Genomic DNA, 22,403 nt, shown 5'->3' with positions numbered 1-22,403 from the left:
AATCATACTCCAGCGGCGACACGCGCAGCTGGAGCGGGAGCTGCAGCCGCTGCAGGACAAGGTTCAGGCCGTCACCGCGCTGGCTGACGAGTGAGTATCATAATCATACTCCAGCGGCGACACGCGCAGCTGGAGCGGGAGCTGCAGCCGCTGCAGGACAAGGTTCAGGCCGTCACCGCGCTGGCTGACGAGTGAGTATCATAATCATACTCCAGCGGCGACACGCGCACATGGAGCGGGAGCTGCAGCCGCTGCAGGACAAGGTTCAGGACGTCACCGCGCTGGCTGACGAGTGAGTATCATAATCATACTCCAGCGGCGACACGCGCAGCTGGAGCGGGAGCTGCAGCCGCTGCAGGACAAGGTTCAGGCCGTCACCGCGCTGGCTGACGAGTGAGTATCATAATCATACTCCAGCGGCGACACGCGCAGCTGGAGCGGGAGCTGCAGGCGCTGCAGGACAAGGTTCAGGCCGTCACCGCGCTGGCTGACGAGTGAGTATCATAATCATACTCCAGCGGCGACACGCGCAGCTGGAGCGGGAGCTGCAGCCGCTGCAGGACAAGGTTCAGGCCGTCACCGCGCTGGCTGACGAGTGAGTATCATAATCATACTCCAGCGGCGACACGCGCAGCTGGAGCGGGAGCTGCAGCTGCTGCAGGACAAGGTTCAGGCCGTCACCGCGCTGGCTGACGAGTGAGTATCATAATCATACTCCAGCGGCGACACGCGCAGCTGGAGCGGGAGCTGCAGCCGCTGCAGGACAAGGTTCAGGCCGTCACCGCGCTGGCTGACGAGTGAGTATCATAATCATACTCCAGCGGCGACACGCGCAGCTGGAGCGGGAGCTGCAGCCGCTGCAGGACAAGGTTCAGGCCGTCACCGCGCTGGCTGACGAGTGAGTATCATAATCATACTCCAGCGGCGACACGCGCAGCTGGAGCGGGAGCTGCAGCCGCTGCAGGACAAGGTTCAGGCCGTCACCGCGCTGGCTGACGAGTGAGTATCATAATCATACTCCAGCGGCGACACGCGCAGCTGGAGCGGGAGCTGCAGCCGCTGCAGGACAAGGTTCAGGCCGTCACCGCGCTGGCTGACGAGTGAGTATCATAATCATACTCCAGCGGCGACACGCGCAGCTGGAGCGGGAGCTGCAGCCGCTGCAGGACAAGGTTCAGGCCGTCACCGCGCTGGCTGACGAGTGAGTATCATAATCATACTCCAGCGGCGACACGCGCAGCTGGAGCGGGAGCTGCAGCCGCTGCAGGACAAGGTTCAGGCCGTCACCGCGCTGGCTGACGAGTGAGTATCATAATCATACTCCAGCGGCGACACGCGCAGCTGGAGCGGGAGCTGCAGCCGCTGCAGGACAAGGTTCAGGCCGTCACCGCGCTGGCTGACGAGTGAGTATCATAATCATACTCCAGCGGCGACACGCGCAGCTGGAGCGGGAGCTGCAGCCGCTGCAGGACAAGGTTCAGGCCGTCACCGCGCTGGCTGACGAGTGAGTATCATAATCATACTCCAGCGGCGACACGCGCAGCTGGAGCGGGAGCTGCAGCCGCTGCAGGACAAGGTTCAGGCCGTCACCGCGCTGGCTGACGAGTGAGTATCATAATCATACTCCAGCGGCGACACGCGCAGCTGGAGCGGGAGCTGCAGCCGCTGCAGGACAAGGTTCAGGCCGTCACCGCGCTGGCTGACGAGTGTGTACCGAGGACAGGCGAAGCTCTTAAACATGCGACGTGATCATCATTACTTGCTAACGCTGTGACATTGATTATTATTATCTTAAATATTTTCTCGTAAATGGTATTGATAACGTCTTCTTTTGTTAGAATTCTTATTAGACGTCTTTTCTTATTATACCGTATTGCTGTGTTTCGTTTCCAAACTTTGAACAGTCGCTGGCCGCATAGGATCCTGTTCATACTTATACAATTCTAATGAATGTTCTCGAAGCATCCTGTATACATCGTGGAACAGCAAAAGTGTTCTTAAAGACTTGTTGAGATATCGGTTTCGGTTTCGGTTTAAAGACAAAGATATGATAAGATTATTCTATGAAAAAGGCGTTTCTTGTCCAAAATAGTTTGGAAATCCCTGGTTTAGCACTCTATGCCATCGAGCAAAATATTTTGAATTTTACACACATTTTATGATATACATGTATAATTTATCATTATAGAATCTCAAGTCTAAGGCATACTTTTTCGAATGGTTGGTAATTTTTGACTTTCAATAAGTGATATTATATCCTCTTTTGTATAACAATATTTGTATACGAAACTAAATTAATCTAAAATAATATTGCAGTGTGAAGTCCCAATATCCAAGCGAGAAAGCAAATGTGGAAGCCAGACAGCGGGAGATAGAGAGCATGTGGATACGATGTCAGCAGCAGGCGGCGGAAAGACGCAGCCGGCTGGAGAGCGCTGTGGGCCATCAGATCTTCAGTACCAGCAGCGCTCAGCTGCAGGACTGGTTGCAGGTGACAGAGCGGTGTATGAGCTTAAAACACAAGCCATACTATTAAATGTCATCCACAAGATGATTTTCGAAGAACTTTCTTGTTCACCACAACCAAAGATGTTCTTTATGCTGTGTTAAATTAACGATCCATGCGTATCCGAACGGTTGGCTCAGTTGGAAAGAGCGCTCTGGCCCGAGCGGTAGTCGCGGTTTCGAGTCCCGTATCGTTCATTTTGGTTACAAATTCAATTTGTATAATAATTAATCCCAGAAGTAAGGGATATCACTTATAAATAACAAATTGTTTAAGTCCGTCCAATCTTTAAAAATAAAGAACAAAAGCAGAGTTCACGATTAGAAAAAGATATAACAAAGGAGAACGTACATGAATGCAATTGTTGTTGAAATATTTTCAATCTCTGGCGTTGCGTAGAGACGTCGCTTCATTGTGTGTCTTCTACCGCATTTATCACGGCGAGTGTTCCGAAGAGCTGTTTAACCTGATTCCTGCCGCCGAATTCCACCATCGCACGACACACCACAAATTACGATATCATCCCCACCATCTGGTTGTGTAGCGGTTTTCAAGAAACTTTCTTCCACGTACAACAATGCTGTGGAATGAGCTTCCTTGTGCGGTGTTTCTGGGACGATACGATATGGGTACCTTCAAAAAAAAGCGCGTACTTTAAATGCCGGCTACGCTCCTGCGATACCTCTGGTGTAACACCAGGTGACCCGTACGCTCGTTTGTCCTCCTTTTTCATAAAAATAGAATAGTAATATAAGGTTATATAACAGAAAATCCACGAGCAAGTTTCGGCGGAGGTGACCGCGAAGGACGTGGCGACGGCGGAAGCATTACTGAAGCAGCACCAGGAGCTGAAGGACGACATCGACGCACACGACGACGAGTGAGTATCATAGTACTTACTATATACCAGTGTATAGATGGTACTATTATCTCAAATATATATAGATACCAGCGCCGTGCATTGATTTACTAGCAAGGCACTGAGTATCTAACTAGTCGTAGTTGAGCTTTGGAATAAGCATAGATTGATTACCGTAGATATTTAGTATCAAGTACAAGGAAAGTTTTTATGACTGGGTGTTCAATAGAAGTTTAGTAATAAAATGAGTGAAGTAAATTATTCTAAATTAACTTTAACACTTATTTAGGTATATAACTTTCCTTAAAAGCCGGCAGCGCTCTTGTGATTCCTCTGGTGTTGCAAGAGAATGTGGGCGGCGGTGATCACTTAACACCAGGTGACCCGTACGCTCGTTTGTCCTCCTATTCCATAAAATAAAATAACGAGATAGGCACTGCTTAAATGCCTATATGATATGTACGCCCCTGATAGATACACGCAAATATGTCGACGTTGTATGTCGGCTGATAATATTTTATTTAATATGGGTTCATGTGTTTAAACGTGATTCCATTATCATCGTTCAAATTTGGTTCACATTGGCCCATAAGTCGTCGTGCTATGACAGTAATCACGACCATCATGTTCATGAAGCGTCCTTATACAAAAAATGAATTCTAGCTCTCAAGATCATTCATATACGATCGCATATACGATCATTTATATTTATACAGCTTATTCTTTAATACTTTTAGTGATATATTTGATATTATTTAAACACAATTTATAAATTGGATGCACCACCATACAAACTAATTCGTTTTATATTGCAACCATTAAAAATTCTCTATTTGATTGAAAAGAGTGGCCGTTGAATTTCTTGTATGTTCTCCTCAGGAGCTCTTCTTTTTCCCAACATATGGTAGATTCAGTCATTTATAAGAAATATTTATAGTGTCGATTCAAAAGCGCTTAGTTTAAGCCTAATTGAATAAAGTTTATTTGACCATTTGACTTTGAAGTTCTATAAATGTTATAATGTTTCAGAGACGAAATCGTTGAATGTCGGGTTATTTCTAATTTTCAATAATTTTAGGTTCAAGGAGGTGATAGGTCTGGGCAAGCAGTTACTAGCCACCAACCCGGCGTTGGTCGACGCGAGAGACAAGATAGAGATGCTGGACAATGAACAGCGTGCTGTTAAGAAAGGTGAGTTTATTTCATATGTTAACATTTACAGTCGCTATTTTATAATAATAGGGAAGAGACGGGTTAGGCCCTGCCCAATACAATGCAGTACCGGTTAGAATTATTGATTCGATCTAAAATCTGAGCAGTAAATGAATTGCGCTCGTCACTTTGAGAGTTGTTACGAGTGGGAGGCTGTTTTGCACAGGATGCCGGCTAGATTATGGGTACCACAGCGGCGCCTATTTCTGCTGTGAAGCAGTAATATATAAGCATTATTGTGTTTCGGTCTGAAAGGCGTCGTAGCTGGTGAATTCACTGGGCAAATGAGACGTAACATAATGTTTCAATGTGACGAGCGCAATTGTATAGCCGCTCAGAATTTTTGGGTTTTTCAAAAATCTTGAGTGGCACTGCATTGTAATGGGCAGGGCGTATCAATTACCATTAGCTGAACGTCTTGCTCGCCTCGGCCCTTACTGTCATAAAAAAAACTTTGAGAGTTAAGGTGATAATTATCATACGCCCAGTAAATGTTTAATTTAAATGAGGATTGTGAAATTTGCTACAGGAAATATACACGCAGAAGAAATGCAGAAAGAAAGATACGCATAGAGAGACTATGACAGCTGTGAAAACGTCGAAAAAAATAGACTTTAGAACTAACCTCTATATTGAGCAATTCACGCACACTAACACAAAGTATCATACAAATCGCGAGTGTAAGACGTAGCTTGTCACGCACACTAAACTAATATTTCTGGCCTGTTTTTGTTAACAAGCAAGAGACACTACCTAGACGTATAAATTATCTAAGGAGATTGTCTGTTTGTTTAACAGAATGGCAAGATAAAGAAAAGTACTTGAAGCAACTTCTCCAGCTGCAGTCGTTCAACCGAGAGGCGGATCAAATTGACGCGTCGAGCGGCGCGCACGAGGCTTTCCTCGAGTACCAGCAGTTCGGGGTGAGATTGTCACTGTGTCCACCACGTTGAGGCGCCACCTCCACGACCGTGTGATATTATTTTCGTGCCACGTAAATGATCGCGAGCATGCGGAGAAAATTTGACTGTAGAAGTGCGAACTCGTCGCAATGCACTCGCTCGTGGGGTTAGTGTCTAATGTCGCAGAGCAGTAAGAATATCGGTCAATGACCTTTAACCGTTAAGAATTGCTTGTCAAATCACAAATTTCAAGTTTACAAATGTGAACGGGCGCTGCTTGTAGTGACTAGTCGATCGTTCATCGTGAACGTATTACTACTACTAATACTTTAATTTATTAAAATTTGTTAATGTTTTTCAGTATGTACTAATGCTGAAGTTTATATAAAAGAGCGCTTATTCATATGTTGTGAGCCTTCTTGAGTGTAAATTCCGCTAAGATTCATCTTTCAGTCTCGTGCCAGAATTTGGAGAGTCAACATTTCCGGAGTATGCCTCGTGTAGAGACGAAATACGTGTCAAATTGATTGAAAACGAATCTTAGCGGAACTTACACTCAATAAGGCTGACAACATTTGAATAATTATGGATTTCCGCAAAATAACGCCTAATTCAATAAATTAAAAGAGCGATAATTTGATCGTGTGTGGAAATAATGTGTAATTCTTTTACATTAATGGATCAATTATATTTGTCTTTTTGTGTACAGTCTTCGGTGGACGAAGCCGAGACATTGGTGAAGCGGCAGGAGGAAGCGGAGGCACGTTTTTCCGCGCAGGACGAGCGTGTGAACACATTCGCACAGAAGGCGGCCGCGCTCGCCGAACAACGCCCCGAGCATTACGCCGTGCCACAGTATGTATGATTTATGTTATAGCGAGTTGACACGGAGCTATTATTACTTGCAAGACAGAAAGTTAAACTTCGAACTTGAAACATCTGTTTAGTTTCAAATATAGAAACGACTAAAAAATTGAAAACAAACGTATGTAATTGTTAGTTTATTTTTACATAAGCTTGTGCGTAAAAGTTACATTTACAGTTATAACGCTTAAGAACTTTTCACTTCAAAAGTCTCTGTGTATTTTTGAATTTTATTTCAGATGTAAATCTGTAATGGATCTAATAGGACATCATGTATATATTATTCTTATTGCAGTATCCTTGCACGCCGAACTGCAGTGCTTCAGCGTCGCGACAAAGTGCGCCAGGCATTCGGCGAACGCAGGCGAGCATTGCTCGCGAACCTTGCTCATCAACAGGTAACCTTTTAATAAACGTATAGTTTAATCATATTGTAACATTAATATTAACCTTTTTATTTATTTAATTTTACTTATATTCTCAAGATTTTGTCTTAGGAAATAATGATTTACAAATTTAATTTGCACCAAAAGCTATGGGCGATGCGGGTCTCGAAGCCGCGCCTCTCGAGTTCCGATTTAAAAAAAAATAAACTGTATAGATTTAAAAGAGCGACATCTCCAGTCAATTTTCTTATATGCAAATTTTGGGGTTGAGCAGATTATGACCTGTAAAGTAGATATATAGATGGAGCCACAACCTGACAATTGAACAAGACATATCCAACATTTACGGTGGATACGTCACTCGGACGGTTGGCTCCGTTGGTAACTGAAACCAGAAAGCCAGCTCGGCCGGAACCCGACAGGTGAACTTTCGAGTTCATGAATTTTGGTACAAATTAAATGTATATATTTAATCTCAAAAGTGAGGGATAACACGGAATAGTATTATAAACTGTTTAATAATAAAGATTTAAAACCAAATTGTTATTAAAATAAAATATAATTTTTGGAGCTGTTGACGAACACATATTCGTCACAAACGTGACTATGAAAAGAGTCTAGCAGTGGAAGGCTCTTATGTACAGGATGCCGGCTAAATTATGGGTACTACAACGGCGCTTTTTTGTGCCGTGAAGCAGTAATGTGTAAGCAATATTGTGTTTCAATCTGATGGGCGCCGTAGCTAGTGACATTACTGGCCAAATGAGGCTCTCATCTTATGTTTCAAGGTGACGAGCGCAGTTGTAGAGACGAGCGCATTGTAGAGACGAGCGCAGTTGTAGATCCTCTCAGATTTTTTGCCTTTTTCAAGAATCCTGAGCAGCACTGTATCGATTACCATCAGCTGAACGTCCTGGTCGTCTCGTCCCTTATTATCATAAAAAAGTGCAACTTAACGAACTTATTTAAATTAATTATATTGTCACAGTTCGTCGCGTCGACGGAGGAACTGCAGTCTTGGATCAACGACAAAACTCGAACAGCCAACGACCAGAGCTACAGGTCAGTTAAATAGTAACACAGTTTGTCATACATATTATAATATAATGAAATGACGACGTGTATGCATGCCTAGTTAAGCATATGCGATGGTAGTTACAACTTTGAAAAAATGCTCTCATTAGGCACGTTGTAGTGAACAAACCTCATTTTCATTGTAACTCTATGGAAATATTTGAACCTAAATGCTTTTGAACCCGACCACCTAGAATCGTAATCAATCGCTATTGGCTACTGTATTATGTAAAATCGGTGGATTTATATGAGATCTATTTTCTTATGTGGCTTTCGAAAGCAATGGCCCTTAATTAGACCTATGTTAGTTAAAAAGTCGCTTCATTTTGTGTATATGATAACGAGTTAATTCCACATTTCAGAGAGCTTGCCAATTTGGAACGTAAGCTGCAGAAGCACGAGGCCTTTGAGAGGGAACTTCAGGCCAACGAGAAACAACTCAGAAACGTGGAGAGCGTAAGTTTGGATTTTAATATGTGGTCTTTCGACGCTAAATAGACCACTTAATGTATATTTTTGGCAAACTCGCAACCTGGTGGCATGTGCCATTTTGGGAATTTATACAAATAGTTTTGCTGCTGTAATATTAGCGTAATAAAACTTATATTTTTTTTCTTTAGATTGGCCAGTCACTTCAGAAATCGGATCCGGGTCGCGCGAAGGATATATCCTCGCGTCTGGAACAACTGCAGCAGGGCTGGGAGCAATTGGTGGCAGCGTCAAGAGACAAGGGCAGCAAGCTGCGGCAAGCATCGCAGCAGAAACAGCACAGGCGGTATGGCTCGAGTCAAAATAAGCTTCATGGAATCTTTTGTAAATCCACGCCATCTAGTGGATGTTTTTGTAACTACTACTTTTTGAGCGTTCCACATTTTTTTTGTTAGCTTAAAATAGAGAAAATGGAATATATTTTTTATAAAATTTGGTTAGTAGGTGTTAATTTTAACCTTTTATACAATAATTTAATTTAGCATTAAAATATTCAAATTGCAGCGGCGTCGAAGATGCGAAGGCTCGCTTAAACGACCTAGAGAGAGCGCTGAACAGCGAAGACATTGGTACTGACTTGAGGAGCTGCAAGCGTCTCCTGACTCAGCACCAGGTAAACATGTTTTGAAAACGTATTCATCGATATAAGTCCATAAAACCTGATTGTATTACCAATTTTGCTTAGTAGATATAAAATTCTACACTGTGATGTATACTCTGGAAATCAGTACGTTTAACCATAAACCGGGCTAGTCTAAATATCCATTATTTAATAACCATAGTTAAAATATCCGTTTATTCATGTGTAGTGTTTTCAATACGTAATTTTCGAGATAAGTCCATCGCAACTGTATACCATTCTACCCCTAAACCCATCCCTTTTCACACACACAATATGTATTAGCTGTCATGTAAAGTACGAATTTGTATGTAAGAGTTGCATACTAAAACAATCCTAAAATTTAATTGAGTTTGAAACACTTCTATCATTACAATTTTACACTGTTAAAATTACATGATATCTTAGTATTACATAATATACTCTCTCCTTTCTTATTTAGAGTTCTTTTGCGTGGACTATTGCTGGACTCATCGTGAACTTAACGTAAAATATCACATTAAATATTGCTCCAAATCATGATGGATTGAAAAGAAATACTATTAGATACTCCAAAATACATAATTAAGCCATATATCGTTTTATCGTGGGAATGCTGTTCAGGGCTTATTGTCCCCTGCAGCAGGGTTCAGGTGCCCTCGATGGAGATACGCGGGCTTTGGAGTTGGAAACAGATGATCCCTCCTGTCTTCTAATTTTTATTGGTTCGTCTTTTGGGGGAGATGGAGGGGCGATGGTCCCATTTACGTAATTCAATACAATATTAATCGTTTTGTTTGGCCCGTGGAGATGGGGGGCTTTTATGGTTGGAGTGGGTGGTCCCTGCTGTCTACTTCTTTTTTTTATTGGTTCTTCTTTTGGGGGAAATGGGGAGCGGATGCACCCCTTTTCGTACGTACGCATGTACGTACCATCTTAATCGTTTTGCTTCAGGCGCTGGAACAAGAGCTGAATCAGATAGAGCAGCGTGCGGAGTCGCTGGGGGCGCAAGGTGCGGACCTCGTGTCCAGCGGCCACTTCGACGGCGCGGCGATTCAGAGGGAGTGCGCCGGTCTGAGCCGCGCCGTCACTGACCTGAGGCCGCGTGCCGTAGCTCGACGTCGCGGCCTCGATGACAGCCTGCTGTAAGTTTTAGAGTAGCTTTTGATATTTGACGCGTCTTCTAGAATATAAGGAGTGGATTTAGTTTGTTAATTGTTTTTACCTTCCTTTTTCGTTACAAAGCATTTTAATATTCAGACGACAGTATATTATTTATGTTATTATTATTTTTTTGTTCATTGTCAGACATATAACTGGCATATTGTGTTTTTTTATTAATATTGATTCGTTAATGTTTCGACCCACTCCTGCACTACTGAGACTTTTTTCATAAGCTCCTTTAAAAAGTTACTCTTGGAAAAAACCCTCTGCTCTCTGTTTATTGCCCTGCCTTACGAGGTGTATGTGATAATTTAAAACTTTAATTTCTTGTTTAGTACCTAAGTCACATGTGCCGCAATTTAAGAATAAATTAAGAAAGTTTGTTAGAGAAATAATGTTTTATGAATAAACTTCTGTTTATTTGTTTAACTACATATTTATTTTATTTGTTATTTACAATATTTATACTGGCCACGCGTGCTTGCCCGATTATTATTTGTTGCTATATCCGTGGATCGGCGTCCGAATCATTTTGAAAATAAATATGAAAGTTTGTCGGTTACGATTACAGAATTTCTTTTATAATATTTACATTTATCGATAGACTGCACAAGCTGGCTGCGGAGGTGTCAGGCGAGATCGCGTGGGTAGAAGAACGTCGCGCCACCGCCTCGTCTACAGCTCTGCCTCAAGACCTTCACGCCGCGCAATCCGCTCAGAAGAAGCACGCCAAGCTGCGCAGCGAACTGGATGGCAGGCGCCCCATCGTCACGAAAGTGCTGCAGAAAGGCAGGGAGGTTCCCGATCATCCGCAGGCTGAGAAGGTCTCATATAATTTCTTTCGTATTTAGACAGAGTACATTAAGCCCTGGATCAAGTGAAAACTTTTGACTAAAATATTTTCACATTGAAAACAGAATGAATACTTGAAACATATTAGGAGGTATTAATAACATATTAAGAGGTATTCATCTTGTCACTGTTATATGTCGGTATTATTTGACTATTACATCCAAGTACTTTAAAAGGCTAAGTATATCTATAGATTATATAGATAACATCTGACTACATATTGTGATTTTTTTTGCTGTTTTATTACGATAAGTATCATTAATGTGATGAGATTTATCTTATTTATCCTAAAAATATGAGACTAAGTTTTTACTTGTATCAAAATTAACGATTCAGGATGCTTGCCTGAAAAATATAACTATGAGACTTTATTCAGATCAAGCAACTCTGCAAAGAGCTTGAGAGAGCGTACTCAGACGTGTCGACCGCGGCGGAAGAGCGTGCTGTACGCTTGGAGAACGCTCTCAAGGCGCAGCAGTTCATGCACGATGCGCTGGAAGTGGACTCGTGGCTGGCCGACAAGGCTGCGGAGCTGGCCAGCTGCGATGTGGGCAACGACAGGCACAGAGCTACGCAGCTGCTAACCAGACACAAGGTATTCAAGTAATTTTATTAGTGTTTTGTAGGAAGATTTAATTTACCTGATTGAATGGTTCGAGATCGAATCCGAAATGAGGAGATCCGTAGGAGAACTTAAGTCACTGACATAGCCATTTTCTAAACTGAAGTGGCAGTGGACAGGGCACATGGCTCGATGAATAGATGGGCGTTGAGGCAGTAAATTCTTCGAATGGCGACCACATACTGGAAGACGCAGGGTTGGTAGGCCCGCCACAAGATGGACCGATGATCTGGTCAGGATCGCTGGAATAGGTTGGATGAGCGCAGCTTGGGATCGATCGTCCGGATTGATACCAGCAGCCGAATTCCACCACCGGACATTACGTTGTACGCTAAATTCCATCCGCATCATGTTGACGTCCGGCATTCTACAATCACGCGTTTGGCGAAGACTTTTTGCTTCGCAGAGCCACTTTGGAGAATCGATTACTGGCTGCAGCTTTTCCGAAGCGATATGACTCAGAGACCTTCAAGCACAGATCATACTCACCTTAACGGCCGGCAACGCACCTCTTGAACCCTGGTGTTGCGGATGTCCATGACGTCACAACTTCCTGTTCCTGTGAGCCTCTTGCCCATTTGCCCCTCTTATATAAAAAAAAGTACCGCCTAATTGCACCTTCGCACGACATGTCACAAATTAGGATATCATCCCCACCATCTGGATGTGTGGCGTTTCTCCACAAAGCGGTTTTCAAGGAAGTTTCTTCCACGTACCACCAAGATATGGAATGACCTTCCCTGTGTGATTTTTCGGGACGGTAGACATGGGTACCTTCAAAAAAGCGCGTACATCTTCCTTAAAGGCCGGCAACGCTCCAGTGATTTCTCTGGTGGTGCAAGATATTGTGAGCGGCGACGATCACTTAACACCAGGTGACCCGTACGCTCGTTTGTCCTCCTTCAAAGGAAGGAGCCTTAATCTCTTTCTACCGCCCTGACAGACATTTATCCGTAAAAATGCGTTTTCACTTTTTGATCGCAGGCGGTAGAGTTAGAACTGGACACGTACGCGGCCATCATCGCTGAGATGGGCCACGCGGCGCATGCGCAGTCGGACCCCAGCCTCGTGGACAGACACGGCGCGCTCTCGGCGACCCTCGCCAGGCTCCAGCGTAGCGCGGCACTGCGCCAGGCCGCGCTCGTCGAGAGCGTCTGCAGGTGAGCTGACCTAATCGTAACTGTACTTTATTTTAAAGGAAAGAGACCAATCATTGTTTTATTGAACGGAAAACTTTTTTAGCCGCGTTGGGCACTTTTTGGTATTAGAAAATCATATGGACTCGCGTCACCGACATGCTTATGACTGGCGCACACGATTAATAAGGAATAAAAAACAATAATATATACACAGTTAGACGCTTTTTGGATAAGTAAATCTCGTGAGATCATGTCACGAAATGCTTATAGCAGTATATCTGTAGCTAAACAGCCGACGTATTGTCCAACATTAGTGCTGTGTATATCTTATAAATTAAATTGAATGGATTTAGTTAATAGTTTTATGTGCATGTAATGTGCATTGTTCAACGATTGTTTTTGTTTGAATAATATATTACTGAAAAGAAAAATTAAATAAATTGAAATTGATAATTTAATTGTTTTTAAACATTATGAACTTTCAAATTATAATACTAAATTCTAAGTTTTCACTTGTGTTAGCAGGTTTTTTATTTTTTTTTATTTACATAGAAGCACTATCGCATTTTACAGAATACTTGGTATCCACAGAAGGCATAGCCTGTCCTGCAGGCAACCAATATACATTCCATAGTTACCAATAGATGAGAAAATCAAATAGTGTACTTCGGATGAGTCTGTTTGTGTGTGGATCTGTGTCAAATATTGTTTGTAACTTACAGATAAAACAAACCGATTTGATTAGAATTTGTAAAAAATTGAAAATTCTACGTTTTGACATTTATTAATTAATGATCTATTAGAGAGAGAGAGTAAAAAAAAAATATTAAAAGTCCGTCTATACAAGCTGTTGATCGGGTGTTTCCTGCGAACGCTATTACTATACTGTAGAATATGTCAGGAGAAGAGGGGTCCATATACAACACCTCATCTGGCACTAAAATATAATTGCTCCATCTTAAATCGCCAAAATTTTTAAATATATTATGTATCATCGGTAGTACCTTTAAAAAATACGCTATTTCCTTTTATAATAGAGTTATCTATACACCAGCTCTTTATATGTATTCGTAAAGAAATATGAATATCTAATGCAACATCAAATGTAATACACCGAGCCCGTAAGTTGACACCGTAGATCTCAGACAACTTGCTAGGGCAAAAGAGCATTAGAAAACAGTCATGCATCCAAAACACTCCGCGACCTTTTCAAAACGACTTTTTATTTTCAAACACACGCTTGTTTTCTATTATATTTTACAGTTAATTATTTAGACTTATGTCTTAAAGTACATATTACTGTACATAAAAGTGGCTTTATACATTTCTGCGACGAGTGAGGGACATTAGCTCATATAATATATTTAGTAATTTCTACATTTGTTATTATTTTGAGTATGTATCACTAGTTTTTAAATTTATATTTACAAAGTTTGAAATGTTTCTCTTATATCCAGACACGAGTACTTGGCGGAGAGCGCAGAGTTAGAAAGCTGGATCCAGGAGCAGTATGCCGCTGCCTCAAGCGAGGACTATGGACAGGACTATGAACATTTATTGGTGGGTGTATACACAATGTAATCGTTATTAGTAGAAAAATTTTCTTTCTCTTATTTTAAAAGGTTATTAAAGCTTAGTTCTGAGATTAATAGAAACTAAACTGTTTACTAGCCTAATAAAGTAATTAAACTGTCTTTAATTAAATAATATTTATTTCTTAGTAAGTACAAAAATTTATATTTTAAGTGACATCCTTGCTGTACGATACAAAGAACTTTTACTAATCTCATACTAAATGTATGGGAGTGTTTAATACCAAAATATTGGATAATTCTTATTTGATTACTGGTCACACTAACATCCTGTAGTGTGGACTATAAAACACTGGCTTATATTGGGCAAATACCGTATATGAAAGAATATGGACGAAGCCCTTCACCCTAAGAGGGAAACATACTACTAAATAAAATAATAACTAACATAAAACTTATTTTCTATCTTTAATTTATATTCGCTTCACCTAAACATATGCATATGTACATAATTTAAAACCAAAATTTAAAATATCTTTTTGTTAATAATTATGAAATGTTTTGAAATTAAATCAGTTCAAATATTTTTTTGGTTTTCTCTCTTCAGAACTGTCAAACTGTGCGTCAAAAATTTATTTCATATTTATTGAAAGAGAAATAAATTGCCCGCTCAGGAGAAACTGTGATTGCCAGCACAGCTGTAAGCAGGTCCCTCATAGGAACCGTTAACTTTTCTACCCTTTATTAAAATTGAGCCAAAACGCTTAGTATTTGAAAACCACTTACACAATAACATGCTATATGTCGCAGGTGCTAAGATCGAAATTCGAGGAGCTCCGGCACAGGGTTGAGAGCGGCGCTGAGCGGTTCAGCCAGTGTGAGGAGCTGGCTAAGAAGCTGCTAGCTTCCAACAGCCCCTACATCGGTGATATAGAGAAGCGGCAGGAGGCGCTCGGGTAACTTGAGTTTGCTCTATAAGATTTTACGCTTTTTTTTATGGAAAAGGAGGACAAACGAGCGAACGGGACCACTTTATGTTAAGTGATCACTATCGCCCCACTCTCTTGTAACACTAGACGAATCTCAGGAGCGTTGTCGGCGTTTTAAAAGGTGTACCCGCTTTTTGAAAGTATCTATGTCGTATCGTACCGGAAACAACGCACAAGGAAGCTCATCCATAGCTTTGTCGTACATGGAAGAAATTTCCTTGAAAATCGCTCTGTGGAGAACCTACGTACCTACCTACGTCCTGCGAGAATGGAATTCGGCGACAGTAATCAGGTTAAACAGCTCTTCGGAACGCTACCCGTGATAAATGAGTTAGAATACACTAAATACGCTGAAGTATTAATAATACTCAATAAATAATATAATAATACTCTAATACTCTTTAATTGAATAATATTTCTTCGTCATTAAATATTCCTTAATTTAATGTTTAAATGTTGTAATATTTCAGTTTGGTCAGCTAATGATGGTTTTATTACATGTTTTCTTTAGTGTACATTTTAGGTGTGTTTAAATAAAATAGATTAAGGTAAGTTAGTTTACAGTTGTTTGTATTGTTGTATTTTTAGGGAAAAGCCTCCTCCATGTTTTTCCATTTTTCTTCATCCTGAGCAATGTTGATCCAGTTTTTTCCTGCTGATTTTACTAGGCTTTGGCTATTCATATGTTGTTTACTTTTCTTTCTTACATTACATTTTCGCTTTTATCTTCTTCTTTGATGTTCTTATTTAATAGAGTATATTGAATATACTGTTACCAAAAGGAGCCGTTGTATGTTGTACAGAGAGTCGTGGCAGCGCCTGGTGGAACAGATCGAGTCTCGCGGCAGGAGGCTCCACGCGGCTGGTGAGATCCACCGCTTCCACCGGGACGCCAGCGAGCTGCTGGCCATGGCTGCCGACCGCAGAGCCAAGCTGGCTGACCCGCCTCCACCACGAGACCTGCGAGCTGCCGAGGCTCTCATCAGAGACCACCACACCGCTGAGAATGACTTACTCGCAATCGATGCTCAGATGCAGGTGAGTTCCATACCACAGCACCACTTTGATGTCCGTCTCTAGACCATATTTTTCAGGACCACATAGTGGAATCAATTTAAAGGACCTAATATACGTTAGGCAGAGTTTTGCTACTGACAATATTTGAGCGTGATTGTGAATCTGGTTATTTTTGGTACGTCAATGTCAATTTCCTAATATTAACAGCGGTAACACTTGTTGGACTTAGTCGTAATCGCGGTTAAGAAAGATCTGCAGCCGTTAGGAAGATGATTATAGATGTATTGGAATTAAATTGAACAACTTCTTCGAACTCTTCCCGTGTTATATACGGTAGGAGATGCAGAGATTGACCTCACATCTCTAAGAATGTCGATGAATCAAGCTAATGTATATGATTAGATGGTTTTTCACATATCTTTATGACAATACGGGACGAGACGAGCAGGACGTTCAGCTGATTGTAATTGATACACCCTGCCCCTTAGTGCCCAAGTGCCGCTCATGATTCTTAAAAACCCAAAAATTCTGAGCGGCATTATAATTTCGCTCGTCGCCTTGAGATATAAGATGTTAAGTCAGATGAGCCTTTGCCCACTTTAATATTTAAAAAATCTATTAAAAAGTTATAAGAAAAAATAAATAAGGCCTCTGAGAAGCTTTTATAATATATAAGGCACATTTCAAATAGCTCTTTGTCTCCAGGTGTTGCAAGAAGAAGGCTCTCGTCTCCAAAAGTTGTGTCCCGGCGGCAACGAGCAGCAGATCGCGCTCCGCCAACGAGCGCTCACTGAAGCCTGGAACTCCTTGCGAGCTGCTGCGGACAGAAGGAAGACGGTGCTGCATCATCATCACCAGTTGCAGCAACTGCTGTCTGAGGTAACTTTTTAATTACAAGCGATTTAGTTAACAAGTGCAATTGTCTTTAAGTACGTAAAAATCTGGCATAGGATTCTTAAAGGTGAAGAATATTAAGGCCAGCGAGAGGAGATACAGAATGTAAACAAACGGACCGTTACTGAGTTACATTTCTATAGCGAGCGATTTTTATCTCTGTCCCTATCACTCGTACACTGTAATGGCGTCAGTTGGTCGACGATAGTGTCATGGTACAGGAAAGCAGTTAGTACCACAGTTATCAACATTTGGTCCGCCATTTTGTGAAGTAGTTCATTCCTGTTTGGATTACGTTCGAAGTGATTCTTTTTTTTTCGTTTTCGTATTTAAATAGATAGATAGACATATTGCATACCATACAGACTTAAAAATAATAATTTGTATAAAAGATCTTAAGCTAATTACAGTCTGAGGTACGTAATGGGCGGTCATATCGCTTAAAGCGATCTCTTTCAGATAATCCAAAAATATACAGGATACAATAATTTTTTAAAACATGTATCTTGAAATTAACGTTTGTATTTAGTGTATTTACAAATCAATATTCAAAGATATCGATAAAAATATTTTGAACCCCTGAAACTGTAACGTTTGTTTACATTATTTATCTCGTCTCGTTGGCCTTACTATTTTATTTGTTTCTTAGGAAAACTAACAGTAGTACATATTATTGATAGGTTAAAAAAGTATATATCTATTTACCATTGACAGTTTTCGCATCTAAGAAACTATAAGCGTGTTACAAATAAAGAACAAGAAACGAAAACATCAAGAAGTAATACAAAAACGTATATAGATATACGAAGACATAATGAATGGAAATTATAGTATTCAGGTATTTAGCACTCATCCAACGCCTCGTCAATCTACCCCTGAACGCGTTTGGTGATGTATTGATAAAGATAGATGGTATAAATAAATGCACGGACTAGTGAAAAAATAAGCACTCCGTGTCACCTTATATTACAGTGTAGCACCAAAACAAGCCGATTAACGTGTAAATACATATCCCCACGCACACACTTACACTACTACAGGCCGATGAGCGGCCATTGTGAGAATTGTCATCGTCTGTGACAGATCAGTTTGCGTCTCAATAAAATATTTTTAAAATGCCGTCGTGCATTATGAAAAAGTGAAAAAAGTTCATTTAAGGGAGAAAAAATTGTGTAACTAGTATCCCCCGTAACTGCACACACACCAGCATAACCGTGCTTCACTTGCTAATATCACGGCGCGGAGTCCTTTTTTTTAGTCGTCCGTGAAATAAATGGTGTTGTGATGACAGATCCGGGACGTGATGTCGTGGTCGACGGCGCTCCGTAGCGAGATGTCGGCGAGTGTGGGCGCCGCGTCCGGCAGCGGGGCGCAGGCGCAGCGCGCGCACCACGACGCCCTGCGCGCGGAGATCGACGCGCGCGACGACACGTTCCGCAACGCGCTGGAGCACGGACACGCGCTCGTCAGCGACGGACATCCCAACGCGCAGGTATGTACATGTCGTAGGTATGTACATGTCGTAGGTATGTACATGTCGCAGGTATGTACATGTCGTAGGTATGTACATGTCGTAGGTATGTACATGTCGCAGGTATGTACATATCCCAGGTATGTACATGTCGCAGGTATGTACATATCCCAGGTATGTACATGTCGCAGGTATGTACACGTCGCAGGTATGTACATGTCGCAGGTATGTACATATCCCAGGTATGTACACGTCGCAGGTATGTACATGTCGCAGGTATGTACATGTCGCAGGTATGTACATGTCGCAGGTATGTACACGTCGCAGGTATGTACATGTCGCAGGTAAGTACATGTCGCAGGTATGTACATGTCGCAGGTATGTACAGGTCGCAGGTATGTACACGTCGCAGGTATGTACATGTCGCAGGTATGTACATGTCGTAGGTATGTACATGTCGTAGGTATGTACATGTCGCAGGTATGTACATATCCCAGGTATGTACATGTCGCAGGTATGTACATATCCCAGGTATGTACATGTCGCAGGTATGTACACGTCGCAGGTATGTACACGTCGCAGGTATGTACATGTCGCAGGTATGTACATATCCCAGGTATGTACACGTCGCAGGTATGTACATGTCGCAGGTATGTACATGTCGCAGGTATGTACATGTCGCAGGTATGTACACGTCGCAGGTATGTACATGTCGCAGGTAAGTACATGTCGCAGGTATGTACATGTCGCAGGTATGTACAGGTCGCAGGTATGTACACGTCGCAGGTATGTACATGTCGCAGGTATATACACGTCGCAGGTATGTACATGTCGGCGTTACGCCAGGGTTTTCTCGATCCATCACGTTGAAATAACACACTAAGAATTACTCAGTCCATTCACTCACAAATGCTAGCATAGAACTGAACTTGAACTGAACAGTCTTTACATATAAACAACCACTTTTATAGCTTTCTTACAATAGATAAAAGAGATATAGTAGATACAACTTCTTTTAAAACAAACAAATAAAATTAGATACTGAAAAATAATTCTCCTGTAAAATAATTAAATATCAGCCCTTAATAAATAACGGTCTTATGTTTCGAAATAACTATTTATATTTAAATCTTATATATTTCAGATATTTCTATGATAATAATATATTCACTATAACTACAAAATCAAACATAATTAATATCAATAGTTTCGAACTATAGCCGGTAGGTGGCGATTTGTGCCCATATACACAACATACAAATATATATAGGTTAGCGGTTAGTGATCCTACGCACTGAGCCAGAGGTCCCGGGTTTGATTTATGGTAGGTGCAAACATTTATATTATGAATTTTTTTATGAAAACAAGGAAAGACACGAGCAGGGCGTTCAGCTGATGGTAATTGATACGTCCTATTGAATTTTCCAGAAATAGTGATAGTCATTATAATATCAAGGACAAACATAAACTTGTTATGCCTACCTCATACTCTTCTTGATCAAGTCAGTGAGTCTTTCATGTGTATGCTTCTACAACCCCAGGACCCCAGGAATTGTACAAAAATGGAGTAATATACTATTGAGATTGTGTGCTTTGATATATAAGATGACCTTATATTAGCTTGGTACAGTTTAACGTAAAGCAGTCAACCCTAATGTCGTCAGAAGAGGTAAGAGTCACGCAATAGAAAGAGAGGCAACTTCTAGGTGAAAAATGAAGTTTAATAGCGCTGTGCGACCTGAATTACACCTTATTGTTTGGCCGCAAGAATCCCTATTTCTTTATTTGATTTTGCGGTATACTTGTACTATTCTTCGGTAGTAGACTTAACTCTCTGGTTATTCTGTATGTTGTACATTGTTTCCAGGAGATTGAGGAGCGGTGCGCAGCCCTGATGGAGGAGCGCGGGCGGCTTCACGCGGCCTGGGCAGCTCGCCAGGTGGCGCTGGACCAGCTCATCGACTGGCACTGCTTCCTGCGAGACGCCAAGCAGCTGCACGACCTGTGTAGCGCACAGGAGGCTGCTCTGGGTACGATGTCACATATATACTGTTAATTAGTATCACTTATAATATAATGATTTTTATTTTTTATAATAATTGGAAAACATACAACTTAAACCAACTAGCTTATTACAAAATAAAGATATTATACATAACAGGGGATCATAAAAAACAGAAGTTCTAATTAATTTGAGAAAAGAACATATTATGGACTGTACTTTTAAATTGTAAAATTGAATTGTCGAATAAATCTACATCAGTTTTTGAACACAAATTATTATTCGATCTGCAAGCCCTTATAACGTAATAAATTTCTTTATTACTATTAACCGTACACCGTACGCTTCGTACGGCAGCTTCGTACCGCACCGTACGAAGAGAAAGTGAAGACGATTCGGTCTTCTTAAAAGTGTTTTATTTGTAAAACAATTTAATTTACTAAGTAATTCAGGGCAGTCTATCGTTCCATTTGCTATTTTAACCAAATAATTACAGGTCTGACGCCAAACGCCTTTTGCTCAACGGTGAAAGATGGAACTTCTTGGAGCGGGATATGTAGTTGGAAAGATATCATCCATGTAGATGATGACAGTATCAATGAAAGAATATAAATATTAAGCTTAAAAGGATTCAATTAAATTAGAGTATAAATTAAGTCAGTCGGCCATCTTGATTGAAACATTTATGACGTCACTGCTCCATCATCTTCACCGCCTCAGTCCGGTTTATGTCATCATTTATCTCTGAAGCGTGACGTCACTATCGGCCACCATAACACCTACGTGCATTTTGCGCGTAAATCGAAGTAGATTCAGTAAAAATACTGTTATTTTATTTTATTACTGAAATCATGTAATTAATTCTCTTCAAAATCTGTAGACGTGAACCGACATATATGAGAGATCCAAAAACGATCTATTTCTATATCGGTCAGATAATAAATAATTAGTAAATAAAATATCCTATATTTCTAACAAATATTCGGCTACAGGTACGGAAATATCGCCCACGCTGAGCGTCGAGGAGGTCGACAACCTGTTGAAGAAACACGAGGCGTTCGAGAAACTTTTGGTTACACAGGTATACGATATAGATATTATGTTTGATGACGTCATCAGCACTAAAAGTGAATTTAACTGTATATCAATCCATAGCGTAATTAAATTAAACCACAATTAGAGAGGTTAATTGGACATACCAAATCGGAGCGATAGCTGGTCCATGTGTCATGCTCGTGAACGAGCGGTGTTTGTGGTTCCTGGTTTCTCTTGTCTTCGGGATTTTTTATCAATATAGATAATATAAGCTATTAGTAGATATAAATATATAAAGATGTTATGATTAAGTAAGTTTTGCTGATATTTTAAGGATTGATACTTTATTAGGATAAAATTTAGAGTTAAATGAATTCGTACACCGCCATTCAAAGTATCACGGGGTAGAGAGCAATAGAAAATATTACGTCAAAAAGGAAAAATTGGAAGGTGCGTAATTTGTAATTGTGCACAGATAAAACATTATACTTTAACAATATATTTGCTCTCTTAAAAACCTTTAATTATTTATACTGTAGGCGGATTGATACATCTACTGCACTTTTTACTCTATTGAGTATATTTTATGGTCCATTACTTTTTTTAACGTACTAAACAAAATGTTTTAGTAATTTTGGTGCATCACTTTACATACATATATATAATGTGAAATATCACGCGGGGGTCACAGAAGATCAGCGTTGCAGCACACTTGGGTTGAAACACAATATGCTGAGTGGCTCCTTTTTAAACACCACATGTTTTTATATTTGTATATTTTTAAGTTTCTTCTTTT

The 22,403-nt window shown here is 40.9% G+C and overlaps 1 protein-coding gene across 5 annotated transcripts in view; it reads left to right on the top strand.

Annotated features, from left to right (window-relative positions):
* Positions 1-22,403, top strand: part of LOC126973432 (spectrin beta chain) — a 152,340-nt gene that overhangs the window by 81,754 nt on the left and 48,183 nt on the right. For all 5 annotated transcript variants that reach the window (XM_050820693.1, XM_050820694.1, XM_050820692.1 and 2 more), the window contains 21 exons: positions 2,317-2,491; positions 3,274-3,386; positions 4,444-4,556; positions 5,376-5,500; positions 6,189-6,334; positions 6,639-6,741; positions 7,718-7,791; positions 8,166-8,259; positions 8,424-8,578; positions 8,797-8,905; positions 9,845-10,035; positions 10,659-10,878; positions 11,283-11,501; positions 12,513-12,688; positions 14,125-14,227; positions 15,010-15,155; positions 15,992-16,226; positions 16,911-17,084; positions 18,391-18,591; positions 20,438-20,600; positions 21,565-21,653. In XM_050820693.1, coding sequence (XP_050676650.1) covers positions 2,317-2,491; positions 3,274-3,386; positions 4,444-4,556; positions 5,376-5,500; positions 6,189-6,334; positions 6,639-6,741; positions 7,718-7,791; positions 8,166-8,259; positions 8,424-8,578; positions 8,797-8,905; positions 9,845-10,035; positions 10,659-10,878; positions 11,283-11,501; positions 12,513-12,688; positions 14,125-14,227; positions 15,010-15,155; positions 15,992-16,226; positions 16,911-17,084; positions 18,391-18,591; positions 20,438-20,600; positions 21,565-21,653 — 3,124 coding nt within the window. The remainder of the gene's footprint in view (positions 1-2,316; positions 2,492-3,273; positions 3,387-4,443; positions 4,557-5,375; positions 5,501-6,188; positions 6,335-6,638; positions 6,742-7,717; positions 7,792-8,165; positions 8,260-8,423; positions 8,579-8,796; positions 8,906-9,844; positions 10,036-10,658; positions 10,879-11,282; positions 11,502-12,512; positions 12,689-14,124; positions 14,228-15,009; positions 15,156-15,991; positions 16,227-16,910; positions 17,085-18,390; positions 18,592-20,437; positions 20,601-21,564; positions 21,654-22,403) is intronic.

The sequence above is a fragment of the Leptidea sinapis genome, chromosome 29 (assembly GCF_905404315.1).
Source record: "Leptidea sinapis chromosome 29, ilLepSina1.1, whole genome shotgun sequence".
Classification (NCBI taxonomy): Eukaryota; Metazoa; Arthropoda; class Insecta; order Lepidoptera; family Pieridae; genus Leptidea; species Leptidea sinapis.
The sequence above is the reverse complement of the archived record's forward strand: the minus strand, read 5'-3'. Positions and strand labels throughout refer to the sequence as shown.